Below are 15662 nucleotides of genomic sequence, written 5' to 3' on the forward strand. Positions count from 1 at the left end.
CTTCTTACACCAGGGAACAAAGTGCTTGTAGTCGTCAACATTGGCCACCACGTCGTACATTTCCTGCATAGAAAACCTATGGCAGCAAACACAGTAAGGTTAAGCAAATCATATGTTTTTAAAAAACACCTGAAGAGATATCATTATTACTTAATAGCAGTGGAAAATTACCCAAGTATCCTACGCTCGGAGTACTCCTTCCTTTTGTTGGTAAGACTGATGAAGTTTCTGCTTTGAGGAAGAGCTGCCATTGTGTCCAACTCGTGAAGGCAAAGCACTCTGGGAGTTCTTATCATCAAAATGCCACATGACGACAGGTGCCTAAAAGGTAGAGAGGAAATGTCCTGTGAGCTTCATTCTGGAAAGAGTAAGTGCAACCTGCTGCAGGCACAAAAAAGGGCCCACTACGTTCCAGTTGCTAATGAGTGCACAAAAAGCCCTGGCCCAGGAGGGAGTAGAAGGGCTGTGTGTTGTAAGCGTTCTACTGGTATTTTCTGAGAAAGGCCTCTTGTGCAAATAGCAAAAAGCTATGTAATGTGACCCCAGCCCGGCTTATTGCACCACTAGGCGATACGTTTTCCAGTAGGTAACCTGTGAAATCTATACAATTGCAATGACTAGCAGCTAACATATGTTTCAAAAGGCCATAGACAAAGTCTGTTATGTTGTCTGGATTTCAACTAAGCTGTTGTGCTCTCCTCACATGGTTTCTGACTCGGCATTGTATGTAAATTGATTAAATAAGGTGGTTTGTTGTTTTCCCCCAAAAATGCAGGCATGTTGCCAAGGTCACCTAACGTTTTATAACCAAACCTTGTTCAAACTATTTGTTTGGAGCCAATCACTAATGACTGTTGTTGTTCAAATGCTTGTTGTCAGTCATCACATAACAAAGACAATGTTGGTCCATCCCTAAGCTGTAGGTTCATTTATGAGCAATCAAGTCTAGACTAGAATGTCACCATTTCTACCAGAAAAACATAGATGTATCCTTACCACTGTTTGATTAAAAAGAAACAATAATGTGTCAGTCGCTTCATAATCAGGAGTCAGGACATGTGTCATTTGACCTACTTTGGTCTGTCATGTGTCTCATGCTTTCTATTTTGTGTAATATCATTATTTCCTGAATGAACCTTTGTTTTCTTTTACGTGTTTGAAATACATTTCAACCAAATCAAATCAAGGACAAGCTGCAGCTTCAAAAAGTTAAAATTCAAGACTTTCTAAAACCTTTGTAGACCATTATGAATAAAAATGTATGAAGACATGTTCACGTCCATACTGGCAAGAAGTGATATGGAAGAAAATGGATTCCTTCAATTGATCGCAAAAGAAATATTTATGGAATCACATTGAACATGATATATGATTCTGTGTCTGTTTTGTAACAGCGTGATAAGAAAACATTTTCCCGAGAGAGAATGTAAAGCAACTTTATAAAGTAACTAATAATAATGTCAAGAATTTAAAGACCGTTCAACTTCATGTTATTAGATTTTAGAATATAACGAACCCTGGGCTGCGTGTGTGTGTGTGTCTGTATAATACCAGCTAGGCTCACCTGATGCATCCTCTCTGGAACGCTGGGCGACACACGCGAGCCGGGGAGCCCACCGTGGCGACCTGGAGGAAGTCACTGAATGTCCGCACGCCCATGGGCATCCTCCGGGCTCCGGCGGTGGCTGCCATCAAAGCAGCCACTCAGGTAGAGGAGGGTAGTACCGGGGTTTGGAGAGGATGTGCCCGCAGTCTGTGGTACAAGACCTGGCTATGGGCGTCAAGGTCCCAGTCACGCTTGCTTCCGTGCGGATGTATCACTTGTATTAAATCCAACTTGTCAGAATAAGCCGCATTTACTGTCTTCTTTGGCTACCTTCACTTCAACAGAGTATAGTTTCTATGTCAGTCTTGTTGTCAGCGTAACCAACGTTAGTTACGGCTGGTCAGCTGCTAACGTTAGCTAACGTTTCATAACGAGTCCGACCTCAACGCGACAATCCGCCGCGCTCCTCTTATTTTCACCGGTTTCGAGCCCAACACTCCAAACTGTGTTAAATTATACAGATTGGTTTTTATTCTATTTTAAAAAAATGGTTAAAACTACCGCAAACCGCCGACGACCTTCTGCAGCTAAAAAGCCGGTGGGTGGGACAAACTGTTCCTATCTTCTGTCCGTCTGTCTTTCGGTTCGGTTTAGGGTCATAGGGTTTAGCCCAACGGCTCCAAGGCGAAATGCTGCCCCCTAGTGGGTTGGAGGTTAATAGATGTTTAACAGATTTAATTGTTTTATTTTTTAAAACACAAGATAACTGCATAATTTTATTTAGTTATTTAAAAATGTGAAGTTTAATGTTAAAAAAGACGACGTGTGTGCTTTGTCTCTGCATATACTTTCAAGAAATATTTAAAAATAAAAATAAAATAGCAGGGTGTAAACTGTAGCAGCCACTTTAGGAAATATGGTAGGAGGAACCTACTTACTAATGAAAGACATTCATTTGAAATTTTAATGATTTTATTTAGAAATCCGAGGCCATACCAATGGTCTCATTTAATTTATTTAAAGATTTTAGTTACACGTTTACCCGTTTATGTTAAAAAGTAATTCTGGGGTCTGTTAAAAATAAGAAAAAGGAAAAAAAAAACATGACAACTTTGAGTTAAATTAAATGCCCTGTCACTATACATTTGTTTTGTATTGGACTGCACTGCTCTCTTTGGCCTGAACTTTGCTCAATTACATCGGTTTCATAACTTGTATTAATAGGCTAGTTGTTCTCAATCCCTATGTCCCTGTTGACCTCGTACAAAGGCTTACTGTATTTCTGCCGCAAGGTGGCGCCAATTCACCCCGAAATGGCAAAACCAGAACAGACCGCCACGCCTGTAGGCGGACCAGCACAGTCGTAGCCTGCGTCGTCAGAGCAGACAGAGGATACAGACAACAACAGTGACAGATCGAGACCGCATTTCTGCTCGCAAACAGCAATGGGTGTAGTCTGAAACGGTGGATACAGTAGCGCACCGCCATATACCTCGAAGTTTTATCCTCATGAAGGAGCTCCGTCCGGGCTGAGTTTGGGAGATGGGAGTACTCAACATTGTAGACCAGGTGAGAGAAAGCGCTCCGTGGTAACGCTGCTGTGTGGCGCAGTCTAGTTGCTGGGAAGAAAAACCTGCTCTTGTGCGCAACATAGCAAACTACGTCTTATCTGCGGAACGGCTTGTTTTCATTTTGTCCTCTTGCTGGTGCATGGTTATTTTAATGGATATTTCAATAATAATATAACACCGTTCTGTGTTTGGAGATGCTTGGCGTTAACACACATATAATATGTTGTAGCTGCTCTTGTGTAGGCCCTGCTATGTACCGAGACAAGGGCCTGAAGGCCTCATTCAGGGTATTTGCTGGAAGGAAACAAGAATCATATTCGATAACTTTACGCTACAGTTAACGCTCTGAATGCTACATTTTAACATCAACATCCCGGTAGCACATTCAACCATTGCAGTGAATAGTTAATGGCTATAACCAACATTTAACCTGCCTAGAGAGAAGTCATAGTGCTATGGAAACAGCCGAAGCGTCACACGGATCAGCGTTAACGTAATTATAAGCCCTTCTATGTTGAGCTGAGAATACTTTTTTTTGTTCATTATCCTGAAATGTTTTGCAGCACTGATGATGACGGGATGGAATGGTTGTTTATTTGCAATGTTTACAAGTTGGCCTATTTTGTTGCGAAAGCCTGGAAGAAACGTCAGGAGGATGGTGTATTTTCTTAGTATGTCAAGCATCTACTTTTGGTTTCTGGTCTCTTTGTTTCAGTAATGGTGTCATGCATATTGTTTATGCATGACAAAATAATACAATTAAATAAATCCTTATAAGAAACCCTTTGATTGTTTTTTAATAGCATGACTTACTTTGCATCCATTTCTGCATTGCAGCCTCCTCTGGTCCAGGCCATCTTCAATCGTAATGCTGAAGAAGTTCAACAATTATTGCACAAAAAGGAGGATGTCAATGCACTGGTATGTATGTTATGATGCACGTTAAGTTGCAATGCAAAATACCATGCAGGATTTTGTGACAGCTGACAAATATGGATATTAAGTGTCATATTCCTCCTTTAAATGATCATATGTTTCTGTCCCTCAGGACCACGAGCGCCGTACGCCACTTCATGCTGCTGCCTGTGTGGGGGACGTCCATATAATGGACCTCCTCATTGAATCAGGTGAGATAGCCAGCAGAATGCTATAATTGTATAGTATACAATATTATTATATGTGACTGTGTGAATTTGCCCTGCGTTCCTAATCGCATTCTCTTCCTTTAAAAAGTTGGCATGCAGTACAATGCACGCAATTGTGACATACTTTTCCTTATTTATTTGATCACAACATTGTGCCTTAAACTTGCCTCTTGCTTATATATCCGTCGCATCTCTGGTTATTTTCTCTCTGAGACTGAGTAGATATGACGTAACTTCCACTGCACAGTGGGTTAGAATCTCCAGAAAAGCATACCAATTTCCACACCAAAAGTTACGACCGGATGTAGTAGGGCCTCCGGGATATTTCCAGCATTCTGCATGGGTCCACATGTATTAGGACATCCTAAATCTTTTTTTTACTAAGTAGCAGGGAAGTATGGGTATTGGAAGGCACCCACTGTCTCTTGTTGTGTTTGTGAAATTCTGTGCACACTTTATCCTCATGCACCACCTCGTAGTCAGCTCCCTTTGCAGCTGTATTGCTCTTCCCACCTCTGACATCTCTGTGACCCGTTTAAAAAAATAATGTTTCTCTTCCTTTGCCAGGTGCCACTGTAAATGCTAAAGACCACATATGGTTGACCCCGTTGCACAGGGCGGCTGCTTGCAGGAACGAAGTAAGGAATAAAATTCACTTGCCTTTTGCCATTTCAAAGAGTCTAATTATCTCTCAGTTAGATGACTTAATCCTCTTCCTTTTATTATGTGATCATAAAACTCATTCAGATCTGTGTGCCAAAATATTTTGCCGACTAAAAGGAAACTGCAGATATGATATATTTGCTTTAAGCCCATTGCTCCTCTCTCTCACACTCTCACTCTCTCTCTCTCTCTCTCTCTCTCTCTCTCTCTCTCTCTTCCCCCCTCCCCCCCCCCCCCCCCCAGAGGGCAGTGGCTCTGCTGCTGAGGCGCGGAGCAGAGGCCAACGCACGAGACAAGTCCTGGCAGACGCCGCTGCACGTTGCCGCCGCCAACCGGGCCTCGCGCTGCGCCGAGACCCTGCTGACCCAGCTGAGCAACCTGAACATGGCCGACCGCAGCGGCAGGACGGCCCTGCACCACGCCGTGCAGAGCGGCTTCCAGGAGGTCAGACTTGTCTTATTGTGCAGCCTCCCTTTAAAGGGGGAGTCAGCGATTCTGGAGAATGCTTGTTTTCAAATTACGTTTTGTCAAATTCAGTGAGTATCTGGTTTTAATACACATCCTAGGCTCTGTAAACTGGTATGTGAACAAAGGGGGCCCACCGTCGCTAACAACATGCCCGTTTTTATAGAGCCTAGGCTGAGTATTAACACTGGATTTTTTTTCTTCAGCGCACTCACAGTACGATCAGGTAGCGGATCGTGAGGTGATATTCACTGATCCAGAATCGCGTACTACACCTTTTTAATTAAGGTTAAATCATTGAAAAGATGCTGAGAGCCTGTTCTTCTGCATTGTTTTTCGTCTTTGTCTTGCAGATGGTGAAGCTGCTGCTGAACAAAGGGGCCAACCTGAGTGCCATCGATAAGAAGGAGAGACAGCCCATCCATTGTGCTGCTTACTTGGGTAAACACCTTTCACTTTGCCGCCAATGCTGATCAGCAAAATAATTTAATTACCATAGAGCATTAAAAGCTCCTGTTGTTCAGGGCCAGCTAACCTATAATAAGAAGCAATAACTTGATCAAGTCCTTGTGTCAAAATTTGGGACTAAAAGACACAACAATCACGATCAATGGTTGGGTGTCATTTCCTTAAATCTCTTTTTTTTTGGCCCTTTTACACAGATAGCGATCCGGGAATGTTACGGGAATCTTACTACCTCCGACATAGTAAGATTACCGGAACGATATGTTACGCCTTACACGGGCAGTGTGTAAAAGGGGCTTTTGTGGCCATTATTGCTTGGCAAAATTGGACTTGAATTTACGCTCGAGCTCATTCTGACATTGTTTTCTCCCTCTTCTCTTGTGTCTCCCTGCAGGATATCTGGAGATTGTGAAGCTGCTGGTGTCGCGCAGTGCAGACAAGAGCTGCAAGGACAAGCAGGGCTACACACCTCTCCACGCTGCTGCTGCAAGTGGTCACCTCGAAATTGTAAAGTACCTGCTGAGGATGGGGTCAGAGGTGAGGGAATAATTTATTTTCTTTTTTTAATCAAGCTGTTGTCTATTACTGACACTTGATTTGATATTGCCAATTATCCTTCTTTTCAGGCCCTAGTCTGATCAGATCATCATCTTGTGTCATGTTTTGTGGTGTTTTTCTAATTAGATTGACGAGCCCAACGGCTTTGGAAACACTCCGCTCCACGTGGCCTGCTACATGGGGCAGGAGGCTGTGGCGACCGAGCTGGTGAACCATGGAGCTAACGTTAACCAGCCCAACAAGTGCGGCTACACCCCTCTGCACCTGGCCGCCGTCTCCACCAACGGGGCCCTCTGTCTGGAGTTGCTGGTCAACAATGGGGCAGATGTCAACCAGCAGGTATGAAAAGAGTCAAAGCTGGGAGGGCGGGCAGCATCAATAGTTTAGGCAGGCGGGATGCTTTGTCCAGGGGGCCGCCTTAACTATAATGCGCTGTGGGAAACCCTGGGTGTGTATGTGTGTGTGTGGGATTGTAGCTGTGGTACAAAATCATTACATCAACCGATATGAAAATAATACACGTTATTTTTATTAAAGATATTTTTGGTGCATGTTTGCTTTGAATGGGCAGTGTAATGGAAGTCAGGAAACATCGGGAGAGAGAGGGGGGAATGACCTGTGATAAATGTTGCCATTATGTGTCATGCGCTGTAACCACTCGACTACCAAGGCACACCCTTATACTGTACTTGGTATTTAGAATTTAGCTGCCAAACATTTCCATTGTATGTTTGGAAAGGGATTGGTACTTCCTCTTTTTATCGCTTAAAATCATTTCAAATGTATACTAATTTGAAATTGTATCAGGGAGTAAGACTGGACACTAGTTATTAGCTTCTGTAACGGACAGAAACACATGTCAAATGTAGTTGTTTCTTATTGACCTGTATATTGTGATTCTATTGTAATGATCACTGAACAACACTCAAGATGGATTCATCAGAATTGACTTTCTCTTTTGTTTTGTTTTCTTCCACAGAGTATTAAAGGGAAGAGCCCCTTGCACATGGCAGCCATTCACGGACGCTTCACACGCTCTCAGATCCTAATCCAAAACGGTAACGCTGATTGTTCTTTCCGAATGATTCTGTGAGAAAAGAATATTGGATTAGGCTTTTCTCCCTCTCCTCCCAACAACCTTTTGATTAACTCCCTCTTCCTTTTCCTTCCTATCAGGTGGGGAAATTGATTGTGTGGACAAGTACGGCAATACTCCTCTCCACGTTGCTGCTAAGTACGGTCACGAACTGCTGATCAGCACCCTGATGACCAACGGAGCAGACACGGCCAGGTATCAAAGAAAGCCTTCAGTCATTTTACAGATGTTTATAATCACTGCGCAAGGTCATGCTATAAGACAGTTGGGTTGATACGTGGTTAATGTTTGCTGACATGTTGCTCTGTATTTTTGCCGTTTGCAGACGTGGGATCAATGGAATGTTCCCCTTGCACTTAGCTGTGCTGTACGGGTTCTCAGACTGTTGTCGCAAGTTACTCTCCTCAGGTTTGTCTTTGTTACATTACGCAAAATGCATTTTTTTCTGACTATTTTTAGACTGGGCTTTTTGGAAGGCGGAGCGTAGCTTAAAGAGGTGAATTACCAATGGCACTTTGAGAAATATAAAGTATTTTTTGGACCCTACACCATGAAAACAGTTTCTAGCAAAAACCCAAATTAAAATGTTGAACCTGAAAATTAGCATAATATGTGACCTTTAAATCTTCTGTATCTGTTTACATACACATGGACATAGCTGTAACCGCCTGCTGTGTCTCCATCACCTTGCAGGTCAGCTGTATAGTATAGTTTCATCTATGAGTAAGGAGCACGTGCTGTCGGCTGGGTTTGACATAAACACCCCTGACAACTTTGGGAGGACCTGTCTACACGCTGCTGCCTCTGGAGGGTGAGAGGCTAAATCTGCTCCGTCACTGCAATATTAAAACTACTCAAAATGTTCCTGTATCATATGCCATCTGAAACGCTAACAACATTTTCCTTCATGTGGTCGTTTTTCTTCACAGAAATGTTGAATGTCTGAACTTGCTCTTAAGTAGCGGCACCGACTTGAATAAGAGGGACATAATGGGAAGGTGGGTTCCGCTCATCCTTGTAAGATGTCTGTTTTTGCTGATGCTGTAACAGTTTTTGGACACCAAAATCCTGTCTGTATTGTCTTCCTTTAGGACACCGTTGCACTATGCGGCTGCTAATGGGAGGTACCAGTGCACTGTGACTCTGGTGAGCGCTGGCGCTGAGGTCAACGAGCCCGACCAGACGGGCTGCACTCCCCTGCACTACTCTGCAGCCTCACAAGCCTTCAGCAGGTTGGGACAAACTCTCTCTTCTTTTGTTCTGTGTTCCCATAAATAACACCAGAAGCAACACGAAACAAACCACCAAACTGTTCAAGTGTGGCTGAAAGGCAGCTGATTCACTGGTAAAAGTGACAAATTGGCAGGTGGATTACGAAATTCACAACAGTTGGTTAACAAACAAAACTTTACCGTCTCTCAGCTGTTAGTTTTCTCATTACTACCTTATGTTACTTATTCAGCACGATCAGTGTTAATACAGCAATACATCTGTAGTTTTGCAGTGATGTCTATGTTGATGTCTATTGAGTCAAATCCTTTCCTCCTTTATTTCAGAGTTGATCGTCATTTTTCTGGGAACCATCAGAACGATGAGGATGGGGCCAAGGAGTCGTACTTGTGAGTGTTTCCCCCCCCCCCTCATCTTTCCTCTCCTGCATCCGACCACGACTAATGCAACTCAATCAATAGACTGACACACCACACTGCTGCTCTTTATCACCGCTGTACTCTTACTGTGGTCTGTCTTCATACCAGCTGCCTGGAGCATCTCTTGGACAACGGCGCTGATCCATCCATGGTCAACTCAAAGGGTTACAGCGCTGTTCACTATGCAGCTTACCACGGCAACAAACAGAACCTGGAGTTGGTGAGTTTTTCTGAAATCTGAAATTAAGTGCCTCGTTAAACTGCAGCCATTGTCTCATGTCCTAATTGGTACGTGCAGTAGTGATATTTCAAAAATGTCACACGTTACACACACTCGTACAACATATTCCACTCATGCAGATGTCACAAATGTGGTCCATGGTAGAAGTAGGGTTTGCTCAGGTCAACATGTTTATTCATTATGTGTTTATGTTTATGTTTATTTTGTTTATGTTTATTTTATTCCACATACAAAATAGATTTAAGAAAACATGTAGTAAAAAAAAATTAAAAAATACATGTGTGGGTGTGGCAGAAACCTGTACAGGCTTATATAGAGCCACACCCAAAATACATTTACATATTAATATTAGCAGATCAGCACACAAGCGCGCACACACACAAAAAAACAAAAAAAAACAAAAACAAAAAAAAAACATAATATGTATAAATGAGAAAAAAAAAACAAACAAAAAAACACTGCAAAACAATCAAAGAAATTAAGAACAAAACCCAAGACAATAATAAATAAATAAAAAAATAAAAAATATACAAAAAATATACAAAAAAAAAAAAAAAAATACAAATTAAAAAAAAAAATCCTGCTACAGCTACAGATGTTGTTTATCCAAAAGGATTAGTTAATAGGATAGTTTTTCAGGTATAGATTTTAATTGGTATTTAAACGTGCATCGTGTTGTATTTTAACTTCTTTCCTTTGTAAAAAAAAATGTAAATCTACCATATTTTTCAGCTTCTGGAGATGTCCTTTAATGCACTTGGAGATATAGAGAGCAGTATTCCAGTCAGTCCACTGCATCTTGCTGTAAGTGTTTCACATTTTAACCAACCTTCTGCATTGACACCAGTAGTGATCAGGCTCTATTTTCAACCCATATCCTGACCGTCTCTCCCCTTGCCCCCCCCCAGGCGGATAAGGGTCACTGGCAGGCTCTGCGTGTGCTGACGGAGACGGCGGCCTACGTGGACATGCAGGATGCTGCAGGCCGCTCTGTGCTCTACCTGGCGGCTCAGAAAGGCTTCGCTCGCTGTGTGGAGGTTCTGTTAGCTCAGGGGGCGTCCTGTCTCCTCAACGACAACCGACTCATGTGGACTCCCATTCATGTTGCAGGTGCACTGCTCAATGCTGAATTATGTCATGAATTATTAAAACCCTGAATAGAGTTGATTTTTATCTTATATGGAGAATATACATACATATCTTTTAATCCTTTCTTTCTTCTTTTCATTCCAGCTTCCAATGGTCACTCAGACTGCCTGCGCATGATGATTAATTATGGGGAGGAGGGGGATCTTGTCAATGTTGCAGACAAATTTGGCCAGTGAGTTTTTTTCTCTCTAAAAATATGGCTTCAGTTTGACATTCAGCTTCTTCTCTTTTTTTAAACAAAAGAAAAAACAGTTTGACCAATGAGCTTGCAGCGATTTTAAAACCCCATCTTCTGCCCCATAGGACTCCTCTGATGCTAGCCGTTCTGGGAGGTCACACAGACTGTGTTCACTTTCTGCTGGAGAAGAGCGCGCAGCCAGACGCCAAGGACAAGAGGGACAGCACAGCTTTGCACAGAGGGGTAGGTCACAAACACACACAGTACTGCAGCAGAGCATCAGCTGCACCACAACAGACAGATTGGTGGTGTACATGTTAGTTAATAGAGCAGAAGTTAACGTTGATACTTGTGACAAGTGTTTCACCTTAATCCTCACCACCAAATATAATATAGTCGTTTGTATAATAAAGTCAAACTGGGGACTTTCCTGATAAAGTTAAGCTTCCTCCAGCAGCGTTGGCACATTCCCCTGTCAGCAAAAAAAGTGAAATATGATCTGAAAGAAATGATGGTTAAAGCCTCTATTTAAAAGTTCTATTAGCGTCATCTGTGAAGGAGTTAACGGTGGCAGCTGCAGAGTGGCACAGTAGGTGGCCAGTTTCCTGGTCAGGTATTACTCTTGGATTAAAAGCATTTTAATCTCTCAACAAGAAATCCTTTTCCAGGAAAGTAGCCTAGGTCTAATTAATGCAGCTGTGATCTTGCAGTAGAATATATTACATAAGTAGGTGAAAGGAAATCTTTAAAGGTACAGTGTATAAAGGGGAATTATATACTATATATTCACTTATTTATTCAACTCATGACTTCATATTGTGGAAAGGCTTGAGTCCCCCCTTGACACCCTGGCTTCTGTAAATTATCTGAACGGGAGCAGTTGGCAATGAAGGGAGCGTTGCAATCTAGAATCTCAACCACTAGATAATGCTAAAATACACATTATTACACACTGTACCCTTTTGAAGAAGTTATTTTCCCAGTGTGTTCACATTGTCTCATTGGGTCCCTTGTTGCTCTCTTGCTCAGACGGTGTTGGGTCATGATGACTGTGTTGTGGCCCTGCTGGAGCACAAAGCCTCTGCTCTGTGTCGGGACGCGGTGGGCCGCACACCGCTCCACTACGCCGCGTCCAGGGGACACACGGAGATGCTGGCCAGTCTGGTGCAGGCCGCCATGGCAACAGAGGCCCAAGATAAACTGCTGGACAACAAACAATACACCCCATTACACTGGGCTGCTTACAAAGGTTTGCTCAGTTTGATGGAGTGGAAATGGCTTATCACATACACACACACACACACACACACACACACACACACACACACACACACACACACACACCTGTCATCAGCATGAATCACAGTAACATCTGCTGTCTGTAATGCTGAGTGTGTCTGTTCTCAGGGCATGAAGACTGTTTGGAGGTTTTACTTGAATTCAAAACATTTATCCATGAAGAGGGAAACCCTTTCACCCCCCTGCACTGTGCTCTGTGAGTATTCACTTGCCTTATGATCTTGACTTGTGTGTTACTCAGTCTAAACAAATCATTTATACTCAAGAGTGTGTATTTTGGAATAAGATTACCCTTTTATGAACTCTGTCATCTTTGTCTTAGGATGAATGGCCACAGCGGAGCCGCGGAGAGGCTGCTGGATTCTGCTGGGGTCCACATGATTAACACCAGAGATGCCAAAGGAAGGTGAGACTGCAGAAAATACTTAAGACTTAACTACTGTAGTTTATTTGGGAACAACTGGCACTCTGAAAGAAAGCATGTTACCCAACCCCTAAAGAAGATTTAATTTGATCTAACAGTAATACATTTTTTCCCCCGAAGGGCAATTTGGTTTGCAAACATTGGAAGAAAACAACGCATCATACAATAGATAAATAGACATAGCAGCAGAAGATAACATGATAATAAAATTACATAAGGAGTACGTCATACTGTACTCCATTAAAAGGAAAGTTCAACTATTCCCCAGCTGTAAACTACTGTAAAATGTATTTTTCATCATTGTAGAGTTCTAAGTGTTGCATAAATGTCTTCCTCCTCCTTCCATCTTGGCCCTTAGGACCCCACTGCATGCTGCTGCGTTTGCTGAGGACGTGGCAGGCCTTCAGCTGGTGCTTCGCCATGGGGCAGAGATCAACACCGTGGATCAAACAGGACGCTCTGCTCTGATGGTGGCTGCTGACAAGGGACACAGTGGCACCGTGGGTAAGTCTGCTGAACTGGTAGTTTTTCTGGTGGGATTTTAATACACAGCCCTTTGTCACACTAGAGGCTTGAAGACGTTTGATGTGCTTCTCCTTTGACTGTGATTGTCAGATCAGAGTATCTCTAGTTTAAGGAAATAAATAAATAGTCTTTTGTGTCTCTGTTTCCACCAGCCATCCTCCTTCACCGGGCCAAGGCTGACTTAACACTGCTGGATGAGAACAAGAACACTGCCCTGCACTTGGCCTGCAGCAAGGTGAGCCTTAATACTATGTCTATTAGAAACAATTCAAGTCCTTAAGCAAGCACAGTTCCTCTTTTATAAGCCATATTTTTAACATCATGATATCAGTATTACGAGGTATCCTTTCTTAGATAGACAAAAGGACGTGCATTTTCTCAACTGTCTTCTTATTTTGTCCCCCAGGCTCACGAGATGTGTGCCCTGCTGATCCTGGGGGAGATCCACAGCCCAACACTCATCAACGCCACCAACAGTGCTCTGCAAATGTGAGACGCTAGTTACATTTCTAAGCTATTAATGAAAACAAGAGCAGAGAATGTATTTGTTTATCTGGATTTTCTGTAAATGGTTAATTCCTGAACAATTCACCTGGATGTTATATTCAAAGTTCAGGATATTTTTCAAATGTTTAATTGAAGTTGCATTATTTGTCAATTAACACAAGGCTATATTAAAATGTCTTCTCTCATCCAACCCCAGGCCCCTCCATCTTGCGGCGCGTAACGGCCTGGCCACGGTGGTGCAGGCGCTGCTGAGCAGAGGAGCCACTGTGCTGGCCGTGGATGAGGAAGGTGAGGCCTTATCACATCTTCCAATATCCTAATTTCCTTCTTGTTTTGTCAGTTGGATTTTGTGACACCGGCCTTTGTGTGTAAAATGCTGCTCAGTTAATGACTCTTCTTCATTTAGCTTGATTATTAAAACCTGCAGGAAATAAAGTTTGTGGCCACTAAGAGGCTATAAAAAGCATATTGACATATTATACTCTTCTTATAAAGGTATATGGGGAGTCAGTGATTTATTTAAACTATAATCGCCCTCTAAAAGTCAATGATTAGAGTAATCTTTCTTTGTCTTTTGCTGCGTCATTGAACACCGCAATGCGTGGGCAGCAACTTGGCAGACTGTAACTGTTAAAAAGCGAGGTTTCACAAAACGACGTAACCATACACGCAGCTCTCTGTCTTTCTTTCTTGTCTTTCAATACAAGTGACCCCTTTGACACATACACTGATCTATTGTTTGTATTAAAAATGTTGTTCGGAGACCTAACAAGTTTGCTCAATGTAATTCACGTCATGTTCAAGTCATACATGTGCACTAATGCCATTTCCTTGTCCCCCAGGCCACACCCCGGCCCTGGCCTGTGCTCCTAACAAAGACGTGGCTGACTGCCTGGCTCTGATCCTGTCCACCATGAAGCCTTTCCCCTCTGGACGGGACCCCTCCTCCTGCTCCTGCTCCCCCCCCAGTGTCTCCCCCTCCCCGGCTCTCAACCTGCTCAAGCACTGCGGCATCACCGCCACCTGCGCCCCGCTGCCTAGCAACGGCCTCCACAACGGCTACGTCAAAGACCGCCACGGAGCCCCGGTGGGCCTGGACGGCTGCCTGTCTGAGTGAGGTGACGTGCCCCCCTCAGCAAGCTGCTAACGCCATCACCAACCACCAATAGGAGAGGGGGGGTCTCCCTTTAAAACAAGGCCCAGAGGACCGGGACCGGGAGAGAGCGCCCACCCACGTGTCTGTACTGTGTATGTATGTTGTTTGTGTGCGTGCGTGAGTGTTTGGTCTTCTCTTGAGGTGCAGTCAAACCTAATATGCAATTTAGATCCCATTCCTCCATCTCCTAGTAGTGCTTAATAATAACGTAGAGGCGGCGGATTGCTCTACAAGGTCACTCAGATGAAGTGTGGCATCCCAAAAAAACAGAAAAACACTAGCAATCTGGCCAGCTCCAAAAACCATTTAACCCTTTAAAAACCATGTCGACATAATGATATAACCGACGTCTAAAGAGCATGGTAATTTCTGTATCCTCTTCATATCACCCAATATAAAAGTCATATCATGTTTAATAATAAGTTGTGGTGACCTTGTAGAGGAACATACAGCCTTCCCAAAAGAGTGATCAAAGAGTTTCTTTGTTTGTTTTTTGAATTTAGTTTTTTCTTCCTTTTTTTTCTCAATTGTCTGTTAGCCTAGATTTTTATGAAGGAACCACACAAGGGAAAAAAAATCAAAATTTTTGCTTCAGAGTGCAATGCTTGTGTACTACAGTACAAGCCGAAAAGAAACGAAAAACTTTTTTTGGAAAAAGGGTCACAAAGATGTTAATTCCATAGTGTACTTTAAATGTACGGCCTAGAATTGTTTGGCATTTTTACGATTGATTTGGTAACGCTGCTGAATACATAGGCATGGTCTCCTTCCAAAGGAGGGCCGTGCCCGGGAGGGGTCGGCGTGGTAACATCGATTTGTTCTCAAATGCCGACTCCGTGTTTTAAAGATGCTAAATATAAGTGTTTGTTAAGCTAGAATGTTTCGAAGCATATAACTTATGACCAAAGTTGATCAACACTATTATGGCTATAAATTATTTATTTGAGATGAACTGTACTGTATAGAGAAAGACAATAGATCTTGATATACCTCGTCAACTCGTTTAGCAGCTGCTTCATCTTCAC

At 42.9% G+C, this 15662-nt stretch overlaps 2 protein-coding genes across 2 annotated transcripts in view; one reads left to right on the forward strand and one right to left on the reverse strand.

The window, feature by feature from the left end:
- coq10a (coenzyme Q10A) overlaps positions 1 to 2132 on the reverse strand; it is a 6850-nt gene extending 4718 nt beyond the window's left edge. Inside the window, exons 1-3 of the mRNA XM_080031687.1 lie at positions 1565 to 2132; positions 172 to 321; positions 1 to 76 (exon numbers count right to left, since the gene is read on the reverse strand). Of these exons, the coding sequence (XP_079887813.1) occupies positions 1 to 76; positions 172 to 321; positions 1565 to 1692 (354 nt within the window). The 5' untranslated portion in view covers positions 1693 to 2132. The remainder of the gene's footprint in view (positions 77 to 171; positions 322 to 1564) is intronic.
- Positions 2133 to 3002: 870 nt separating this feature from the next.
- ankrd52a (ankyrin repeat domain 52a) lies at positions 3003 to 14598 on the forward strand (the record flags this gene model as incomplete). Its single annotated transcript, XM_080031227.1, has 29 exons — positions 3003 to 3115; positions 3955 to 4038; positions 4166 to 4244; positions 4830 to 4900; positions 5169 to 5369; positions 5744 to 5831; positions 6053 to 6097; positions 6250 to 6392; positions 6540 to 6752; positions 7393 to 7471; positions 7590 to 7704; positions 7835 to 7917; positions 8203 to 8320; positions 8439 to 8507; positions 8601 to 8741; positions 9066 to 9128; positions 9267 to 9378; positions 10132 to 10203; positions 10308 to 10509; positions 10633 to 10720; positions 10852 to 10969; positions 11756 to 11975; positions 12134 to 12221; positions 12348 to 12431; positions 12808 to 12953; positions 13127 to 13209; positions 13381 to 13463; positions 13678 to 13769; positions 14324 to 14598. Exons 1-29 carry the CDS (start codon positions 3089 to 3091, stop codon positions 14596 to 14598), a joined length of 3282 nt encoding a protein of 1093 aa, XP_079887353.1. The 5' UTR covers positions 3003 to 3088.
- Positions 14599 to 15662: the final 1064 nt, after the last annotated feature.

Source organism: Ammodytes marinus (genome assembly GCF_949987685.1).
Source record: "Ammodytes marinus genome assembly, chromosome: 7".
NCBI lineage: Eukaryota > Metazoa > Chordata > Actinopteri > Uranoscopiformes > Ammodytidae > Ammodytes > Ammodytes marinus.